Raw genomic sequence first — 20472 nt, forward strand, 5'->3', positions numbered from 1 at the left:
TAAAGGAAGTTTGTACCCTGCCACCCTCTTTGAACTCCAAACCAAATACCAAAGTAAGAGTGGGATTTACAGGAGCCCGCATGGGAGCTAGATAAGGCCTGTGTGAGCGCTTGCGATTAAACTCCTCTTCTGAGTGAGTATTAGTCATCCTGTGTTGAGATGGATCAGAATTCCCCTCAAAAAGACCCCACTATTCCGGGTTTCCCGTGCGTGCTCATTGGCTCTCTTCAGTCATGTGATCACGTTGACCCATGGAGGCATTCTTTCAGTGCTCTGTCTGATCTGGTTGTCTCACTCATAAAGGAAGCCAGAGGGTTCTTACCATCATCAACTGGTGTTCGCTCGCAGTTTTCCCTCTCAGGCGAGACGCTACATAGCATTTTTTTTCATTTCTTTTTTAGCAGTCACCTCTAAAAAAATCAGGAAATAATGTTCTCCTGTTACATATTTTTGTCTGTTCTTTCTCTGTCTGGATTTCTGGGCGACTTCCATGTGTTCGGCTGCGGTAAGTTTGCGCACTCGAGCCGCCCTCAAGGCCGATGTGAACTTGAAAACATTCTCGCATTTGATGGTTAGCAACGAAGTCGGTCAAAGTTGAGCATTTTGATATCATAAGACAATAATGTGGCTCCTGACAAGTACTGTGATAAACGGCTTCGTCAAATGTCTGTTTGATAGTCAAAACGTTTGCTATCACAAAACCCTTATTGGAGGCCAAATCTTGAATATCCTTTTAAAATGCTCAATTGTCATAAAACTCTAAAGTGAAAACAAAACGCACCGTGACGCCATGTGAGAAATGCGTGCCGTTTTTGGAAAGTTGTCTGAGGAAAGGTTTCTAAAAATGAGACGCAATGACTGTCACAAAAGGTGTGAAAAGAAGTCAACTGATCTTTTATTTTTTTCTCAGACCAGAAATGAAACGCTGAGAAGTCCATTTTGTCTTTTTATCAGCGTGTCACTTCTCTGCTCTTTTTTACATTATCTGCTACAGTGCCGAAAATAAGTATTTGAACACCCTGCTATATTGCAAGTTCTCCCACTTAGAAATCGTGGAGGGGTCTGAAGTTTTCATCGTAGGTGCGTGTTCTCTGTGGGAGAGATCATCTAAAAAGAAAAATCCAGAAATCACAATGTATTATTTTTTTTCACGATTTTTCTTTTTAGATTATCCCTCTCACAGTGGACATGCACCTACGGTGAAATTTTCAGACCCTTCCACGATTTCCAAGTGGGAGAACTTCCATTATAGCAGGGTGTTCAAATACTTATTTTCTTCACTGTACATATGTCGTGTTGATATAGAAGCAACCGTAACGCAATTCTTGTGAACTAATCCCATCCTTGGTAAGTCATCAATTTTTGTGCCTCTAAATGGATGGAAATGACAAAACGAAAAATATTCTGCTCATTCTGGTGCGCGGCGGCTTCTCAGTATGCCAGTAATGTTAGGCGTACTTCACAGAGGATAAAGAATATATGCCTGTGAGTTTTGTTTCCCATTGGGTATCAGCATTTGTGTAGCAGTGTGTATCTCTCTCCTGTAAAGCCCCTTTACAAATGTGTGCTGTTTTTTTTTTTAATTTCCAGATGAAAACTGCCCAGACAAGCCTGTTTTCAGTCCGTCCAGGCTGGTGGTGGAGTTTGGCACCTCGACGTCTGCCAACTGCTCCGTTTGCCGGGAAGATTGCCTTGGCAAGTTTTCCGGTTTGGAACATTCAACCGGCAGGTTCCAAAAAAACGAGACCACCTATTTGTGGACGGCGGAAAAAATTAACACGTGGACGTCGTCCATCTTGTGCTATTACAACAAAGGGAAGGACTTGCAGTGCTGCAGCATCCTGCCCATCATCGTTTACCGTAAGAAACTTTTTCTCCTCTTTACTCTTACCGCATGTACAAAAATCACCCATGATTTCATTCACTCAGTCGACACACATTACTCCTCTTTTTGCGGCCTGGGTTTCTTACCGATTCTTAACTGTGTGTCCTCGCAGAGTTTCCCACAAAGGTCGAGGTGGGCTTCCGCAATCACGACGGGCCGATGCTGGAGGGTCAACAATACCAGCTGTACTGCCGCGTTGAGAAAGTTGCTCCGCTCAGAAACGTTATTGTGACCCTCTACCAAGGGGAAACCGTGCTGGGCCAGTACCACCCAAAGTACAACAATGAGAACAAACCGTCCAACATGACCTTCATGAACGTCTTCAACGCCACCAAAGAAAATGACGGAGCCCGATATAAGTGCGTAGCTCGGCTGGACCTGGAACATGACGTGGCGCTCAACGACACAATATCTAATATTGTCACCGCCACCGTTTACTGTGAGTGTGACGGCATGAATCATGGGAAAATATATGAAAATGTTCACGTATTCTGTTTGTACGCTCGCCTTACATCGGGTCGGCATCTTCAGCAACAAAGAGCTCATCAGTGTGCTTCTGTCTCCATCGACGCCGCAGATAAGCCTCAACTCGTCGGACCCGCCGGTGGACCGGTAAGCCTCACGGTGGGTGACCCCCTTCACCTCAACTGCTCCGCCGAGGGAAACCCGAGACCCTCAGTCACGTGGATACTCCCGTCGGCCGCCCCTTCTGATTTCCACGGCGAAGTCTTCTCAGTGGACTCGGTCGCCACGGAGCATAAAGGACAATACGTCTGTTCTATTAACAACACCGTGGGAACGGCCACTGTTAAGTTCTACGTGGAGGTACACAGTAAGTGAACCACACTCGAGATCGGTACACTTCCCCTCCTCTGGGAAGTTTAGAAGGAACTGCAACTTAGACGCGTCCCCACGATTACGGGCACAACTACTTCGTAAACATTTATACTGCGCGGTCAGTAAATAGAAATCAAAAACAACAAGAAAGAATCCATCAAGTCAAAGAAGGTAGGCCCGGTTGGCAGTGGACAGATACAGTACGTCCACGTATCGTGTCGCATGAGTAATAGTGTAATAGTAATCGAGAGCATGAATCAAGTTATTTTAGTACTTTGTTATCCATCACCAGTGCTAACCTTCTTCTCTGCCTTTGCAGTCAACTACACGCCTATTATTTTAGCCGCCATAGCGGCGCTTGTCGGACTCGCGACCCTCACCGTCATCTTGCTGTACGTCCATTACTACAGACTGAGCCGGACTGGGGAGTACAGGCTGAAGGACGTGTTGCGTTTTCGCACCCCGCACGTCGCCCTGCCCGCTGGGGAGTTGTAAGGGGGAACGGTAAAGGGTGGGGGGGAGGCGGTTGCTGTTTCTCTAAACTGTGCATGTATTTGTGCAATTTACTGAAGTCACTGTGTGTTTGAATTCTTGTCGTGTGTGTGGGTTCTACACGAGTGCTGTTTGTTTTGAAAGTCATCGAATGTAGTACGAATATTTGGAGGCGCACTGAGGTGCATTTATTTGTGCGCGACCCGTACAGTGATGATGCCTTGAGATACGAGTGAGGCATCTTAAGACAATTTCACTATACTAACAGGCATATTTTCTTTATCTTCTGCGAAAAACGACAAATATTACCGCAGCTTCCTGAAGAGTGGTGACTTCTCCTCTGTATCGTGATTACAAAGTATCATACTGCCCCCATGTGGCCAAGGCACACACATCAGAAGGAGCCACACAATTACGCCGCACAAACTGGCTTATTTTTTAGATGCTACTTAATTATTTTAACGCAGTTTTCTTAAATAATGCACAGTATTATAGATTTCTATTTTCTTAATTTAAAAAAACATGTTACAAACACTCATATCGCAAGGCACTGCTCGAGATGACAACGTATATTATGTTAATAGTTTGGCATTCGTGAATTTGTCTGGCGTTTGTTACTTTCTTGGGGGGGGGGTCACTTATTTGCTGTTTCTATGTTCAGGCTGAAACCATGTGTAATATAAAATTTGTGCTTTGGTGCCATCTGGCACCTCTATAAGCAATTCTAAACTTTATATGTGGATATCAAGTAGTTACAGATTAGAGCTATTTTGTTAAAAAAATGCAGTTCACTTTAAATCCACTCGATTAGAGGTGTCAAACTCTATTTTGTCGGGGGCCACATCGTACTCACGGTTTCTCTCAAAGGGCCTTTATGGCTGTAAAACAATAAAAATCTTTAACCGCTTCATCATATTTACATGTGAAATTTATGAACTAGTTTTGGAATCAGAAATCAAGGGTAATGGGTTTTCCCAACTATTGTTGTTTGGTCACACAAAAATGCTTGTAATTATCATTTATGATATGACAGTTTGAGATTTTGGTACAGATTTGAAACAAAAAAAAAATCATGGACGTCGGCACACATGATTTGCCTCCGCGGGCCACATAAAATCATGTAGCCGGCCGGATCTGGCTTCTGGGCCTTGAGTTTGACACCATGCACATCCAAAAAAAAAAAAAAAAAAAAAAAAAAAAACCTAAATTCATGAAACTTTTTTTTTTTAAACAAGCAAAAAGAACTTCATGTATCTGCAAGGTAATGCGTTTTCTATATTAATTGTAAATCATGTTTCATCCACTTTGGTCATTTTACGCAATCATTTTAACGCTAATCAAAAAAAAAATAGACTATGTAAACTAAAGCTGATTGCGGGGATGCAGGGGCCCGGATTGGGACACTTAATAAGTTAGTTAAGCCTGGATTTAGTGGAGCTGAGTTACTATGGCGCTAACGGGTTTTTTTTGGGTAGGGGGCATGCACATTGTCGAAAACGCAAATGCAATTTAGGGTCGCCCGTCCGTCTAGGATCCGAGGCTCAAATTTGGGAGGAGTCGGATAAAATCTTTTTTTGGGTCAAGGACCACTAGAAATGGTCGAAGTGCCCCTTAAATGAATGTTTCTTTTCGGTTTTTGGAACTTTTTTTTTGTAAAGTCTACCTGTGTGAAAGAAACATGGCTACCAAATTGCATGTTGCCAAGAGAAAGTGGCAACTGGGGGTGAGTTTAAAACAAAACTGTGAGTATGGGAAAGCAGGCTAAGGATATGAAGCTAAACTATTTTTTCTTTCGGGGGGGGGGGGGTCAATATTACCTTTTGCGGTCATGCATTTCGTGTAAAATAACTAATCTTTCCTTGAAGTGTAACACTAACTACAAGGGGGGAGGCACAGAGGATCTCAAAGGCATCGACGTAACTGCGGGAAGTCGTTTTGCTTTCCTGTTTATTGCAAAAGTTAAAGCCTCAAAGGGAGGGGTCTTTTTGGCACATCACAGCAACTTGGGCGTTTATGACACAGGTTAGAAATAAAAATGTTGAGTTACATTTTTGCGGGGGGTTGGGGGGGGGGGGTGATAAAGTTCCTCTTCGATCAAGCTGTAATGGAGCCCAGCATGCAACTGAACTTGTGACAGGCCTTGCTATTTTAAATTTGCTGCTGTGTCCACGTCCATGCTGAAATACAATACTAGTGCCATTCATGCATCTGAATGTAAACAACCCCCCACCCCCCATTTTTTTTTCCCCTCCTCAAATACCTTCACATACGTGGAGGATGTTTTTTGATTGTCTACAAGCCTGGACACAACTGTACATCCTGTTCTTGCCCTATCTGTTTTATATACCCTTTGTTGGATCCTGGGGTCCAATAAGTGCACACACGTCGCTATTAATAATACATACTGTGATAATGGTTCCAGATGTGGACTAAATTGTGCGGCGTATTTTATATTTTTCAAATGTATTTATAAAGATATGTATATTTTCTTGAAATGTTTTTTTTTTTTTGTCACATTGCACCAATCTGCAGCATAATACTGAGAAGCTGAAATTAAAATAAAACGAGAATGATGACAAAATGATGAGTGGTACTGTTATTTGTTCAAATAACCGAATTATTGCATTTCGCAAACATTATTCATTTAATTCACTGAGTGTAGTGGTTCGCTAGCATGGATAAATGATGTACTGGAGAATATTATATTACTGCCCATCTGAAAATTGCAATTAGAGAATAATAATGACAATTTGTATATATATATATATATATATATATATATATATACACACATACACACACACCGTATAGCCATTTAGTATTTGCAAAATACCCTAATTGTTCTTTTTATCACATATATTAATATTCATTAAGTTAACAATAGGGTAATGGTTTGCTTCCATGGATGAGCGAGAGAATATGGATGCACAATTTTAAATATTGATACTGAAATGCAAGGTATGTATTATCATTGTTACTATTGTCAGTAGGGAAATAAAATGTAGTCCTTTGAATGTCTTGTGTGTTACATTGTTGTGACCTAGCATTAGCCGTTTGTTAGCTAGCATGAATGAGCCGCCAGTTTTAGAGCGTTTCAATAAAATGAAACCTCATTGGCCAGCATGAGTAACAACCCTGACTTCCACCAATTGGGTAGCAGAGAAAACAAAGCGAGGACACACCGCTACAGCTAGCAGCTAAATAAAAAATCAACAACAGGATTTGCGTCAACAGCTTGTGGCTCATGAAGAGGATCGGTGAGGCGTTTAACCTGTGTATGAAATCACCAAGTCGGTTAGAACGTCGCGGCTGAACACATTTGGCACCGGAGGATGACCGGAACCGGGTCCCACATCGACTACAGCGCCTGAGATCACAGCGACGTTTCGGACGACGATGACGTCACAAACCCTTAAGTCGACATGCCGAGCTTGTTCTGGATGAGACACCGGGTCAGAACTTGAACCATGAGTTAGATGTGGTATTTGGAGTCAGTTCACACACCTTCGTTAGTTAGTAGTGATTTTGGGGACACCAATATTTGGTATGGGGGGGGGGGGGGGGTTGAACATTAGTTTTAGGGGGGCCAGGACAATGAAACTTTTCCATAATAAGCAGAAAATATTGACTAGTTTTTAAGGGGCTGGAAAAACTTAAAAAAAAAATAAAATACTGCACCTCCATTCCATGGGGGCATTAGGTGTATCTGGAGAAGATGCCACCTTCCAGCGGAGGGGAGAGGACCTGGAGAGCAACCTCGCAGAACGCGGCGAGCTCCTGGACGAGGCCCGGGGACGACTCCGAGCGATGGAGGGCGGACGAGGTGAACCGATTCCGGGCGGAGGTGAGCAAACTGTGGAAGGACAAAAGATCGTTTGAGGAAGACGGATATCATCAGCAAAGACGGTTTCATCAGGGTAAGGTCAGAAGATGATCCAAATGCGTGTACTGTATAGTCCATCGTAGAAATACGCCCTCGTATTGTCAACGTAAAACCGAGGGAGGAGACAACAGGAGGAACAAGTGGAGAAGCACAAGACCTTTTTGAAGAAGTACGCCGAGGAAATCAAACACCTTTGGTGATACATTTGAACAAAAAGAAATACGAAAAAAAAAAAAAAACTTCCAGAACATCGACAGGCAGTATGGAGTGCAGTATGAATCTCAGCCGGTTTGACAACCGTTTTGCAGCAAATTTTCAGAATATTTTTAAACAACAGACAAGAATTTTGTTTTCACATTTTTGAGAAACAAGTTGGAACTTGAGTCCAGTTGAACAAAAAAAAAAAAAATCATTTTTTGTCATAATTTTTTTCTAACACTTTCGCCATCGTAAAACTTTGAACACACCGTCGCTTAGTTCGCGTTATTTAAGTCCCACGCGCCATTACTCGGCTAACGAACAAGTTACACTGTGATTTCTGAGAACCAAGAACACATGTACATGGGAATGGTGAAACTCGATTAACCACCAACACGATTGGATCTTTATACTGTATAACTCTGTTGTCCAATCGAGTAATCTGCCTCAAACAAGTTTTAATGTTTATGTCGCAAAATGCAAATATTTACACTTCCGAGCAAGTTAGAACGGCATATGATAGTCGTGCTTGTGCTAGCACTAAGCTGAACTTGCAGCTCGGAGCCCACCACCGAAAGGCAGGTGCACGATACCCCCAACCCCGAAATTTTCTCAACGGATTTGCGCTTATCTCGAGAATGGACATTTTGGTCTGAAAAAGTCGGAAATCCGCCGATCGGCGGAAAACTCTCGTCCCTGAATATGACCTGAAATCAGTCGAAAAAAACAACAACATAGAACTTACACACAAAAAATATGTAAGACTAGCATTATTGTTTGTAAAGAAATAATTCTGCATAAATAATTGTGCAGGCAAGTGAAGCAAAATTGGATCATTTTCACGGTACAATGGTTGGGAATCAAAACGTGGATGTGAAAAGAATTTAAGAGAGACGTGCACCTGTTTCTGTTCAGAAGCACGCCGCGATGGAGCAGGTGGCCCACCAGGCCATAGTCATGCAGTCCCTCTTGGATCCAGGCCGAGCGTTGAAGGCCGACCCGCGAGGCTGCTTCAGGCAGTTCTTCCAAAGTATGAAGGTCAGTAGAAGGCAAAGTCGAGATCCTCGAGGGTGACGCCGGCCTCGCGTGCGCCGCGGAGTGCCGACCGGTCCGGGCGGGCGCCGGCGCGAGCTGGAGCTGCTGAAGGAGCGAGTGGGGCGCTGCGCACCGATGCGTACGCAAGAGGCCCTGGGCTGGAGATGGAGGAGAAGCGGAAAAGACTGGGACCCGGTGGTCTAGACCCCGTCGAGGTCTACGAGTCACTGCCCAAGGTAAACACCCCACGGACACACACATAAGGTTCCGAAAATATACAGATGGTCATTTCAATAACGGAGAGATGATAAAATACATCCGTGTCCGTATTTGTTCCCCTCGTGCGACTGCAGCTCACAGTGTGTTTGTTTACACGGCCCGTGAGCCTCTTCCGAGAGTTTCTTGTTTCACTCCGTTTGCACACAAACGCACGGCGTATCGATCCTGTTGTGCCGCTCCGACTGCCGTAAACACACGCAGAGGTTCTGACCCGCTGGTCGTTTCTCTGTCAGGACCTGCAGATAAGTTTCGATGTGAAGAACGTTGAGATGCTGCACAAGCCCTTTGGCAAACTTCACCCTGATGTGAGTTGATGGTTGCTGCTGCTGCTGCTGCTGCTGCTGCTGATGATGACGATCCGGTGGTCTCCACAGGAGGGCAGGCACCCCTAGCGAAGTCCATCGACTCGGGATTGTGGGTCCCTGAGTTGGGAGAGAATCAAGGCGATGGAGAGGATGAGGATGAACGAAGTACATAGGCTAAATTTGGGATGATATACAGTGGGCTATACAGTACATTTCATATTTTGTTGTGGTAGTAGTAGTTCCAATGTGTCGTGAATAGACTGTAGTTCACAGGTGTCAAACTCAAGGCCCGTGGGCCAGATCTGGCCCGCCACATGATTTAATGTGGCCCACGAAGGCAAATCATGTGCGTCAACTCCCAATGATTCTTGTTCAAATCTGGATAAAAATGTCAAATTGTCATAAAAATGAAAACATTGAGACGTTGTAAGCATTTTTGTGTTACCAAACGTCAACAGTTACCCATTAGCCTTGATTTCTGATTCCAAAGCTAGTTCATAAATTTGATGTGTAAATATGATGAGGTGATCAAAGAGTTTTATGGTTTCAGTTGGCCCTGAGGGAAACTGTAGCCACACAATGTGACCCGCAACAGAAATGAGTTTGACACCCCTGCTGTAGTTTATCTCCTTTCGGTGGCGGACGATGAGTTTCGGACCAGGACCTGAGCCTTCAATGACCTAATGATTAGGAAGATCTTGGTGGACTAGATCCGAATCCACCAAGATCATCAACCAAACCTTGGCGACCCTGCACAAAATTTTCCACTGACTATTTCGTGTACTATCTATTTCTGTATTATAATATTGCCCTGTGGTACACCAGAAGGAACACAAATGGAAATTGCATTAACTGTTGAATTCCATCCATCTATTTTCTGAGCCGCTTATCCTCACGGGGGTCGTGGGAGTGCTGGATTCTATCCCAGTTATCATCGGGCAGGAGGGAGGGTACACCCTGAACTGGTTGCCACCCAATTGCAGGGCACATGGAGTCGCATTCACGATCACACCTAGGGGCAATTTAGAGTCTCCAATTAATGCACGTTTTGATGATGTGGGAGGAAACTGAGTGCATGGCGAAAACCCACACAAGCACAAGGGAGAACATGCAAACGCCACACAGGCGGGGCCGGGATTAGAACCCTGATCCTCACAACTGTGAGGCCAACGCTCAAACCAGTCCAGACACTGTGCCGCCCTGTTGAATTCATCACATTCTATTTGATTATGTCGTTACATTATGTGGTTCCTAATAAAATACAATATGGTAAAGTTCTGTTTTCTTATTAAAAACAAACCTGTTACAAAAAAATTGTTGGTGTATTTTATGGGGCTGGAACCGATTAATGGCATTTCAATTCATTGTAACGGAGAAAGGTGATTTGACATCATTCCAAATGGCCGTTCTAACATTCGTTCTAACGTGGCAACATTGTGATGCATCCTGTCTTTTTGTAGTCCTTCTAATTCATTTCCTTTGCTGGCCGTAATTAATTGGTGCATTTGATTTCGCGACCCAGTGCGGGATTTTGGGGGCAAAGCTTCTTTGTTGCAGTCACCTTGAGGAGAACAATCAACAGGACTGAACTAAATCTAGATAATGTCCAGAAAAGCTGATGGCCTTTGTGTGTGTTGTCAGGGAGTTGATGTGATTGCTTTGTCGCCATGTCAGCCATCGGAATAAACAAACGTGTGAACATTCCACATGGCAATCAGAATTTAAACTGTAATTCATACCATAATAACTGCTTTAAATGATGCAATAATGTTTTTGGGGTTTTTTTGCGTTGTCTTTCTGCGTTCATTAATCTGCATTACATCAAAATGTAATTTTCAAGATGTCGCCTGTTGTGGATACAAACTGCCCGTCAGCGGCTCACGTCGCGAAATGACGAAAAAGACCACTCGTTCGTTATCACCAATTTAGGTGTAATTAAAGTAGTGACTTGGGAACAGATTGCTAAAGGAGGCTGTAAACAGCAGGAAAGGGGGGGGGGGACATAATGGGATTGCAGAAGAAACGACGACATTATGTACTGTAGTGTTGTGGGAAAATGAAGAAAGTCGTTATCTAGCTGGTGTTGCAGTTGGCAAACAAGCTTAATGGCCTGTTACTGGCACCAACTGGTATCGTCCCTTCACTGCAAGGAAATCGCTGGTCCCTGGAAGGTGGGAAGTGTGCTGCCGCTATCTAGGGGTGGCAGTCTGAAGCGCACCTCCATCCAGCCATTTTCTTTGCCGCTTATCCTCACGAGGGTCGCGGGCAGTGCTGGAGCCTATCCCATGGAGACAAACGGCCACACTCACAATCACACCTAGGGGCAATTTAGAGAGTCCAATTAATGTTGCATGCTTTTGGGATGCAGGAGGAAACCGGAGTGCCCGGAGGAGACCTACACAGGCACGGGGAGAACGTGCAAACTCCAGACAGGCGGGTCTGGGATTGAACCCGGGACCTCAAAATTGTGAGGCCAACGCTTTACCAGCTGCTCCACCGTGGCGCCCAACTGGCGACATTTTATTAAAATTCCCCTTCTGTGCCATCAGGCAGGATTACTTCAGGTCAGAACCCAACACTCAGCCAATCCAGCTACACTTTCTTAGTCACGTGACATCACATACTAAGAAAGCGTAACTGTGATTGGCTGGCTGTTCGGTTCTGACCTGAAGTAATCCTGCCTGGTGGCACAGACGCGGAATTTTAGACAGCGAAGCGGACCTGTTACTAAAATTTGGCTGGTAACATTATCCCCCCCACCCCGAAAAAAAAAAAAGGTCATGTGACGGCTTATGTACCCGTAAAATTTGTAAGTTGGGCACAATTGTACAATTTTATGGAAGTAAATTAGTGCCACCAGGATTTGAATTGGAAATGTAAAGTGATCACATTTTCAACTGTTGCCACAATTCGCTGTCTAAAATTCACCGTCTGTGCCACCAGGCAGGGTTAATTCAGGTCAGAGCCCAACGCATTTATGCCTTTTTAGTCACGTGACGTCACATACTAATGAATTGTAGCCGGTTGAATTTCAGACAGCGAATTGTAACCAGTTGAATTGTTAACATTAAAAAGTTACACTGGAATACAAGTATTGAAAATGTGATCACTTTACATTTCAAATTCAAACCCTGGTGGCACTGATTTACTTCTATACAATTTGCACTAAATATGTGTTTTGTTATCTGAGGATTATTGGAAAAAATATTTTTCAGTGACTAAAGACATCGCACACAAGGTCACTTTCACATTTTATGTCCAAATTTGGAGCAGATGGTCTCATTTGTAATAATCCAAATAGCTAATCACCAAGCTGCTGTTCTGAATGGAGTACTGTATAAATATAGGAATTATGTGTTTTTTTTGTTTTGTTTTTAACTAGGCTGGCTTCATGTAATGAGGAAGGAAAAGGGCACTGCTGATTTTCCATTTCTCTTTTTCTTTTTTTTAAGAGAGAGCGTATGGGGTACCGAGGAGGAGATTACTATTGGACACTGCATGGGAGCATAGAGGAGGGAGGTGGGGATGCTATGGGCTTCTCCGTGAAGCTGGTAAGGGGGAGGGGGATGGGGGGGGGGGCGAGGAAGGCGGGTGGCGTGGCTGCCTGGTTGGTTGGGTGAAGGAGGAGGAGGAGGAGGAAGAGTGAGGGGAGATCCGGGGAGGGTGGCAAGCTGGTATTCATGAAGACGCAGAGCGCTTGTGACACATGCACGGCTCGTCTGCAGGCAGCCAGCACGGCCAGCGACCAGGAGGAGGTGGAGGAGGAGGAGGAGGAGGAGGAGGAGGAGGAGGAGGAGGAGGAGGAAGAGTGAGGGGAGATCCGGGGAGGGTGGCAAGCTGGTATTCATGAAGACGCAGAGCGCTTGTGACACATGCACGGCTCGTCTGCAGGCAGCCAGCACGGCCAGCGACCAGGAGGAGGTGGAGGAGGAGGAGGAGGAGGAGGAAGAAGAGGAGGAGGAGGTGGACCGCCTTCATCTGGACGCCATCAAGGTGAGTGTGTTGTTTAAAAAAAAAATGCTGCAGCCTGACGTGTCATCCGAATGTGTGTGTGTGTATCAGAGAGGAATCCCTCCTGCTCCATCTTCATATCTGCTTCCCGCATGTATGTCACTGTGTCACCATCCTCACTCCCTCCCATGCTCACAAGTTGACCCCATGCGTGCGTACGTGCGCGTGACGCCAGGTGATCGGAAAGCACACACACACGCACGCCGAGCGCTTCCCGACGCAAAACGGAATTGGGTCATCTATCGGACGGCTCGCGGGGTAATTACGTAAGGGGAGAAGGGACGGTCGGGTGTTGCGGTATGCCGTCGGAATTAGCTCGCGCGCTCCCGCAAGGCCGCCACAATGACACCGTGTTTACGTTGAGCCGAGCGTCGTGTTGCTCAAAAAAAAGACGGGATGTGCTTTTCGGGCGATTTCGCATGAAAGTGGAGTCGTTGGAAAAAATGCTTGGGCGTGCATCGGCTGGCTTTGGAGGCGTTTGAATTTAGGAAGAAGTGCTTCAAAAAAAGTGCTCTGAATCACAATCATATTTATAAAAAAGAAAAGAAAAAAGAAAAAAAGCTTCTGACTGCATTTCAGGAAAATACAAAATAACGTGAAAAAAGTTGCAAGAAAAAAAGTGGAATGTTAAGAGAATAAATGCATGTACGATGCACAGGTGCCAAACTCAAGAGGGCCATGAAAGGAAATTAAGTTTTACTTCCTGTTAAAAATGTTAAAAATATTTGGTGCAGGAAATTTACAAAACGTCTTTCAATTTTAATCAATATTTAACCCATCCCCCCCCAAAAAAAATATCTTTATAACATACATTAAATGATACTGGACTTATGTGAATATTTCACCATTTTCCATATCTTATATTAAAAAGTCAATATGTTATTTAAAAAATGTAGATAAAGTTCCAAAAATATGATTATGAGATTATCCATTAATATGATTTTTATAGTTGTACAGGTCCTCTGAGAGAAAAACAAACAATAGTTAAACAACAATAATATTATGATAAAAGTTGTAATATTATGAGAATAAAACCTGAATGCTAAGGGAAAAAATAAAGACTAAAATTCCATTGCATTTTTTGAGCCACTAAAAATATTATAAAAAAAGAAAAAAGTGTTGGAAGAAAAAAAAAGTGTAATATTAAAAGAATAAAGTTGCAATGTTTCGAGAAAGTGGCGATATGAAACTAAAGCTATAGACGACGTACAGGAATAAAGGAATAATATCATAAGAATAAAGTTGTAACATTTTGAGAAGTCGTTAAAGTCGTAATGGTATGAGAACAAATTTATAAAGGGACACGAAATATTACAAAATCAAAAGTTGCACTTTTAAATTTCTGGAAAATAATGTCATTGTGATGAATATTATTATTCCAGTAATATTACACCGATGTAAACATAGATTAAGACTTGGTTTCATAAAACTAGATAAAATATAAAACGTCTCGATTATGTTTGTGTTACTGAACTAATATTAAATATTATCACTCTTTTTCCAGTAATAATTCAAATGGATCCTTTGAGAAGTGTGGCACCCCTGCGTTCAAAAAATATCTCCCTCTGCACTTATAAAATGCATTTGACGTTCACTATGACTTCGTATAATCTTTTGTTTTCGTTCCGCTTTCTCTGATGTTGAATTATGGTTTTGCTTCAGGACAAAACAAGATGTCTCAGATCGGAAGCCTGACTGTTCAAGTGTGTTTTTGCTCGAGTAAGGACAAATTCGGAGACAGACAACCTCCTCGGGACTCGCGCACTTTTCCGTTTCCGCACTCCGGGGGCTGTAAAAAGTCCAGCGCCCCAAAGAGGCGAAACATCATACTGCAGATTTTTTTTTTCATATATTTTTTTTTACACCTCTGTGATCGGAGAGCTTTTCTGCTTCAAAAATGCTGCTTGGAGATTTTACTTATTCATTTTTTTCAAGAGGAGGGCTCACGATTGTAACAGCGCAATGGTGGGGTAAAACTTGAATTATTTGTTTTTATTTCCGTCTGTGTCGGTCATCAAATACGTTGAAGATGACATATTTATGGAAGTTAATATGTGCCAGAAGGATTTGAATTTGAACCTTTTCAATGTTAACAATTCAACTGGCTACAATTCGCTGTCTAAAATTCACCGTCTGTGCCACTAGGCAGGGTTACTTCAGGTTAGAACCGAACAGCCAGCCAATCCATTTACACTTTCTTAGTATGTGACGTCACATGACTAAGAAAGCATAACTGCGATTGGCTAGCTGTTCGGGTCTGACCTGAAGTAACCCTGTCTAGTGGCACAGACGGTGAACTTTAGACAGCGAATTGTAGCCAGTTGGATTGTTAACATTGAAAAGTTACACTGAAATACAACTCTTGAAAATGTGATCACTTTACATTTCAAATTCAAATCCTGGTGGCACATATTCACTTCCATACATATTTTGCCAAACCACCTTTCTACTATTTGGGATGTAATAGTGTCTCGATGGTGCCTCAGCAAATGTGAAATACCAATTAAAATCATCCACGCATTCCTGAGTTCCAAACCTTTTTCTGCCAAGAGGACTGAAATCAGGTCATACGAATCTGTCGATCTCATCTACGGCATGTCACTTGGGGAGATCTGCGCCTACCCGCGTGTGCGGCTCTTCTACGTGGAGGCGAGAGGAAATCTGGACAGAGCAGATACAAAAACAGAAGTCGCTGTCAGAGGGGCATTTTCGAGACACTTGTATGATGTTGTTTTGAAACGGAATTGACACTTTTACGGAGTCCGTTCTAGAGAGTCACTTAATGGAGGTTCTTTAAAGTGACCTTTAAAGTGACTCGCCTCATCTGTGTCCCAAGGAAAGTTACGCGGTACTGTCTGCTCCGAGGGCAGCGCGGTGGAGCAGCTGGAAAGCTCTTGTCTGTCTCCATGTGCCCTGCGATTGGCTGGCAACCAGTTCAAGGGTGTACCCCGCCTCCTGCCCGTTGACAACTGGGATAGGCTCCAGCACTCCCTCGACCCTCATGAGGATAAGCCGCTAAGAAAATGGATGGATGGATGGATGGATGTCTACTCCAAACATGCGTCAGTTATACGAACAGTATTCTTATCCCTTATAGCATTGCTCCCAAACTAGTGGGCCGCGGGCCATTTTTTTGGGCCCCCGTGATGCTATTTTTGTGGCCCCCCACCTTACTATGAAAGTTAAATGATGAATGGCACTTTTACAGTGTTGTGCACGGAGCCGACGAGCCTACCAACCACGGTGGGGTTGTGGCTCTCGGGGGCGTGACAGCAACCAGGCTTGATGCGAGCAGAGAAACATTTTTCATTGAGTGAAAGTTACAGCCGTGTTACCATGGAGAGCTTTATTACTAGTTTTGCACACAAGTTGTTTACACCACCTTCCTCGCTTATCTTACACTATCTGTAGTGTTCTGGTCTCTTATAATATCTGTACAATAATTGCAGAGTGCCTTCAAAGACTAAAAGAATTCATGTTAAAAATAACTGATGAGGTTTTTTTTTCCCCCTAACAGGAAGAAAAGAAGCGACGCTCAAGCAATTTATGACCTTCTGAGATGATTTCCGCGGAGCGATGATCTATGTTTCGAAATGTGACCACAGACCGCGCAGATTCTGGAACCCCGTACTGGACCAAGCAAGGATTTTTACGAGGTTGGAACTATGCAAAGAAGGTCCGGTGTTGGATTAGCCGAGTCGAGGATAGTTTTGTTTCCGAAAGTCTCCTAGCTGCAGCATCATGGACCCGAACCAGGGTGTGCTGTTGCCCTGCCTGGCTCAAGCGGGACTACGCGCGGGTTTATCTTCACGCCAGAAACTCTTTGTTTGTTATAACATGGAGTGAGCTCTGTGGAGTGTCTGTGTTCATCTCTTCTGTTGCTTGTGGATGGAAAAAACAAACAAACAAACAAACAAACAAAACAAGCAATCCAAAACAATAAAAACAGAGCCTCGAAGGGGGCACCCGAATGCATCGTGGGTGTTTTGTGACAGTGAGGGGTCCGGTTTCACCCGCCTGAACCCCGAGAGTGTCGGGATTACCTCAATGGACGCAGGCGGCGACCCGGTTTGACACCCAAAAACAAGCACCCTCAATCCCCCCGACCCACTTCTACCCGGGTTTAACCTTGGAGTGACCCATTACCTCTCCGGTCCTGGCTCTCCACCTGCTCTGCTGCCTGGGTTCCGGAACGCTCCGCCCTGGGGCCCAGAACGAGCCAATCAGAATGAAGAAGAGCCGCAGCGTGCTGTCGGTAACTGGAGAAGAGGTGAGGTATAGTACAGTGATTTTTTTTTTTTAAACGTAGACTGTGACTTTTCATGAAGTAGGTTAGCCACCAATTCAGCTGATTTTTAATTTTTTTTTAGCAAAAATTTGAGCTATAAACGCTTGATAGTAGCAGTGACCTCAACTCAACTTACTTCACAACAAGCTGGAGGGTTATGCTGTCAATTTAAACATAAAAAAAGAGATTTACCCGCTGTGCATTTCAAACAATCACATGACATTGCCTGAAGGTCTGCTAGCATAGTGGGAAACGCCACAGACGGGCAAACGAACGGCATCGGTGCTCAAATTGTGTCAAAACCCTTCAAGCAATGGCTATTTGAATGCAAAGGATGGGGCAACACAGATAATATGACAATACTCACAGATGTATATTCTTTATCCTCTGCGACGAATGACTAATATTGCTACAGCTTACTGATGAGCTGAAACTGTCTCAGTAGTATACATGGGTGGAAATTTGGATGAACGGCGAGCACTTCCCCCTGGTGCCAATCTTCCCAAAAGACCAAATTATTAAGAAAATAAATTCCCGACTTCATTAAGTACTTTGTGAATGGGGGGCAGAGCTGCGAGCAAAACGGAACAAAATAACCAAAACAGATTAATCAATTAATCTGATAAAAGTCTGAATATTTGAATGTGCACAGAGGTGAAAAAGGTTAAGAGCGCCCGGTAAAACCTGTGTTTGGGTTAACTGTGTGCAGCGAAAGGCGCGCATACCTGGTGACTTTCACACGTTCTGACCTTCCTTTGTGCTCGCCGGGAAGGTCTGCGCAAAGGAATCCATTTAGATGATGCTCGCACGCTTTCAGCCTGGACGAAGGACATGATAGCATGCATTATTCAAACGGGCTTTTATTGATCAAACGCAGCCGAGCGCCTTTGTGTGAGTGACTGTGTATTTATATCTGATGTGTGTGCGAGCATCCTTTTCACATCTGCGCCGGACAACAACATGAAGCGCAGCATAGGGGCAACACGGCACGGTTGCCTAGCAACTGTTACCGTCTCCCCCACGCCCCCCGCCCCCACCCCAAGTGTTTTGTTGCTACGGTGCTGCAGTGCAGATCAGCCTCCAACATTCTCAATCTGTAGCAGCCTGATCGCACGCGCAAAACTACAGACACATAAGCATCTATCCACGCAGGCACCCAAACGGATACCTTAACATACGCAGAGGCATTTTTGACGATTTACGTACTTGACTATCGTTGTGCAATTGTACGTCATGTCCACGGAGACGTGAGTCTGGTCTCCCCGTTGTCTCGCAGGGCGAGGACGTTCACCTAACGGTTGGCGGGGGGCAGAAGGCCGAGTCGCCGCGCTACAGCCGATCCTACACGTCCGGGGCCACCCTGGGGGCGGAGCTACGCAGGGGTAGGAGCAGGAGACTCTCATCTAGTCTACAGGTAGACGACGTAAAGCGCGGGGAAACCATTACAGCTCGGCGGTCTTAAAAGTTTTATTTTTTTGTCTGCCGTTTGATGGTATGGTTCATGGCAAGATCACTAAAAGACGTAAAACGTGCATTTTTTTTTTTTTTTTTGTCTTTCAGCATACAAGTTTTATTTCTAAGCATGTGACTGTGGTGACCTATCCCTGCTCTCAAAACCAAAACGAATTAGGTCTTTATTAAAAATTACACGAATAAGAGCAAATTCAGGCAAAAGAGACACATTCGGCTCACACAACGTGGCAGACGAGTGGTCAAAGCTAGCCAGCTATTGCTAACAAGCAGCTAAGCTAACTATCTGTCTTAGTAAACGTAGATTTACGCACTTTACTGCACAAAGATGGCACAAAATGGAGCGCGGCTATGATGCAGGGAGGGATCACAGTTAAAGTAAACCATTAAGAATTAAAAACGTGTTTTGGCTACAGCTTTTGCTGGAGGGAAAAAAAAATGGTTGTTAAAACACACCGACCAATATGTCGGATGACTTTTCTACTGTTATGACAAAATCTGTGACTGTAAAAAAAAAAAAAAAAAAAAAAAACTGCATCCAGGATTTAACTAGGGGACTATAGATAGATAATCAGCAAATGCTTGTCAGATAAACAAATGATTAGGAGTAATGATTCCATTGTGATTATTTGAGGATTTATATGTTGAGTGCACGCTTTAGTAAACAAAGACTGAATGTGCAGGGAAAGGTGGTTGTGCCTCTTCTGATAGCGAGTTAGATGCCATTGCTTCATCTGTTAATTCTGTCATGCATCGGAGACTTTAAATGTGGGCATGTGAGACCCTGGCTCCGTTTGATGAAATGTAGTCATAGGTCACTAGTAGTTATGTTGAAATTGTGAAACAGATACGTGACAGAAGCACAAAAAAAAAAAAAAAGACTGGATGGCTCATTGGCCACCAAAACTGAAGTCGCCATCCGTCATCTTGATACTCCCAAAACAACCATGCCGACCTGTGAAGCGACAGCGATTAACGCGGTTAATTGCCAGTTTCGTGGCTGTGAGAAAACATTCCACAGGTAAGTTAGAAAGATTTACTTTGATATTGTTAAAGTTTGTAAATGTTTTTTTTTTTTAATTTTCTGATGAGCTTAATTCACTTGAACAAAGTTTTGTTAATGGTTGTTGTTGTTCAGTTTACTCTCTGCCTCACTTCTATAGGCTGGCGGTTTTTCGGGAAAAAGCGATGTCAATATTTTCCCAAACTTCATCAGTGAATAAACAAGAAAAAAAAAATTCTCTGAATTTTTTGATGAATTTCATAATACAGAACTCTGAAAATTGAATTTTTCAAATCAAAAATTTTCTGCAGAGACAATAAATGAACAATGCGTTTATATATTTTCCCATTGCGAGTCCTTATTTCCAAAACTAAAAAACAAAAAACTGATTGACTGAAAATGTAATGTTTTTATGACAAAAAAATGCTTAGTTTTTTGCTATGTTATGATGATCGTGCTTCACTGGGTGTTTTGGGAAATGTTAACATATCAGGGAAAATCAGGCCCTAGGTAATATGCAAAGTTTCTTGGTAGTCACGGTGCTATGTCTTTCCTTTGCACTTAGCCTTTTTTTGACTTACCAAGTCGGATTAAAAATCCTTCATGTTACCAGAACTGAAAAAATGTCAAGCTCACGTGACCAGTTTTAATTCTACATCCCAAACTTTGAGGAAAAACCCCACCATAATCCAATTTATAAACCATGTCCTCCACACGTTTTGGGAGTACCAAGATGGCAGCCAACTGGCTTCAACCAATTGGGATACCGCTCAATGTGTATGCGCT

At 43.6% G+C, this 20472-nt stretch overlaps 2 protein-coding genes, 1 long non-coding RNA gene and 1 pseudogene across 7 annotated transcripts in view; 3 read left to right on the forward strand and 1 right to left on the reverse strand.

Annotated features, from left to right (window-relative positions):
- LOC133505952 (vascular cell adhesion protein 1-like) lies at positions 1-4013 on the forward strand. Of its 2 annotated transcripts, none has more exons than XM_061829548.1 (5): positions 1-505; positions 1591-1860; positions 1998-2324; positions 2463-2710; positions 3042-3168. In XM_061829548.1, the coding sequence occupies exons 1-5, from the start codon at positions 430-432 to the stop codon at positions 3063-3065; spliced, it is 945 nt and encodes a 314-aa protein (XP_061685532.1). In that variant the 5' UTR covers positions 1-429; the 3' UTR covers positions 3066-3168. The 2 variants fall into 2 exon arrangements, with proteins under 2 accessions (XP_061685532.1, XP_061685531.1); XM_061829547.1 differs by having other exon boundaries at positions 5-505; positions 2463-2717; positions 3042-4013.
- Positions 3840-20472, reverse strand: part of LOC133505955 (uncharacterized) — a 25542-nt gene continuing 8909 nt past the window's right edge. For all 3 annotated transcript variants that reach the window (XR_009796365.1, XR_009796366.1, XR_009796367.1), the window contains 7 exons: positions 17939-18031; positions 17072-17184; positions 15462-15586; positions 8909-9031; positions 8197-8845; positions 6893-7067; positions 3840-6650 (listed from right to left, as the gene is read on the reverse strand). This is a non-coding gene — a long non-coding RNA (uncharacterized LOC133505955). The remainder of the gene's footprint in view (positions 6651-6892; positions 7068-8196; positions 8846-8908; positions 9032-15461; positions 15587-17071; positions 17185-17938; positions 18032-20472) is intronic.
- On the forward strand, positions 6529-10107 carry LOC133505954 (hsp90 co-chaperone Cdc37-like; annotated as a pseudogene).
- LOC133505948 (cAMP-specific 3',5'-cyclic phosphodiesterase 4C-like) overlaps positions 18630-20472 on the forward strand; it is a 14302-nt gene continuing 12459 nt past the window's right edge. Inside the window, exon 1 of one of the 2 annotated variants that reach the window (XM_061829533.1) lies at positions 18630-18705. In XM_061829533.1, the coding sequence (XP_061685517.1) occupies positions 18703-18705 (3 nt within the window). In that variant the 5' untranslated portion in view covers positions 18630-18702. Of the gene's footprint in view, positions 18736-20472 lie in introns of both variants that reach the window. The other variant, XM_061829532.1, reaches the window with a different exon arrangement.

The sequence above is a fragment of the Syngnathoides biaculeatus genome, chromosome 9 (assembly GCF_019802595.1).
Source record: "Syngnathoides biaculeatus isolate LvHL_M chromosome 9, ASM1980259v1, whole genome shotgun sequence".
Taxonomy (NCBI): Eukaryota; Metazoa; Chordata; class Actinopteri; order Syngnathiformes; family Syngnathidae; genus Syngnathoides; species Syngnathoides biaculeatus.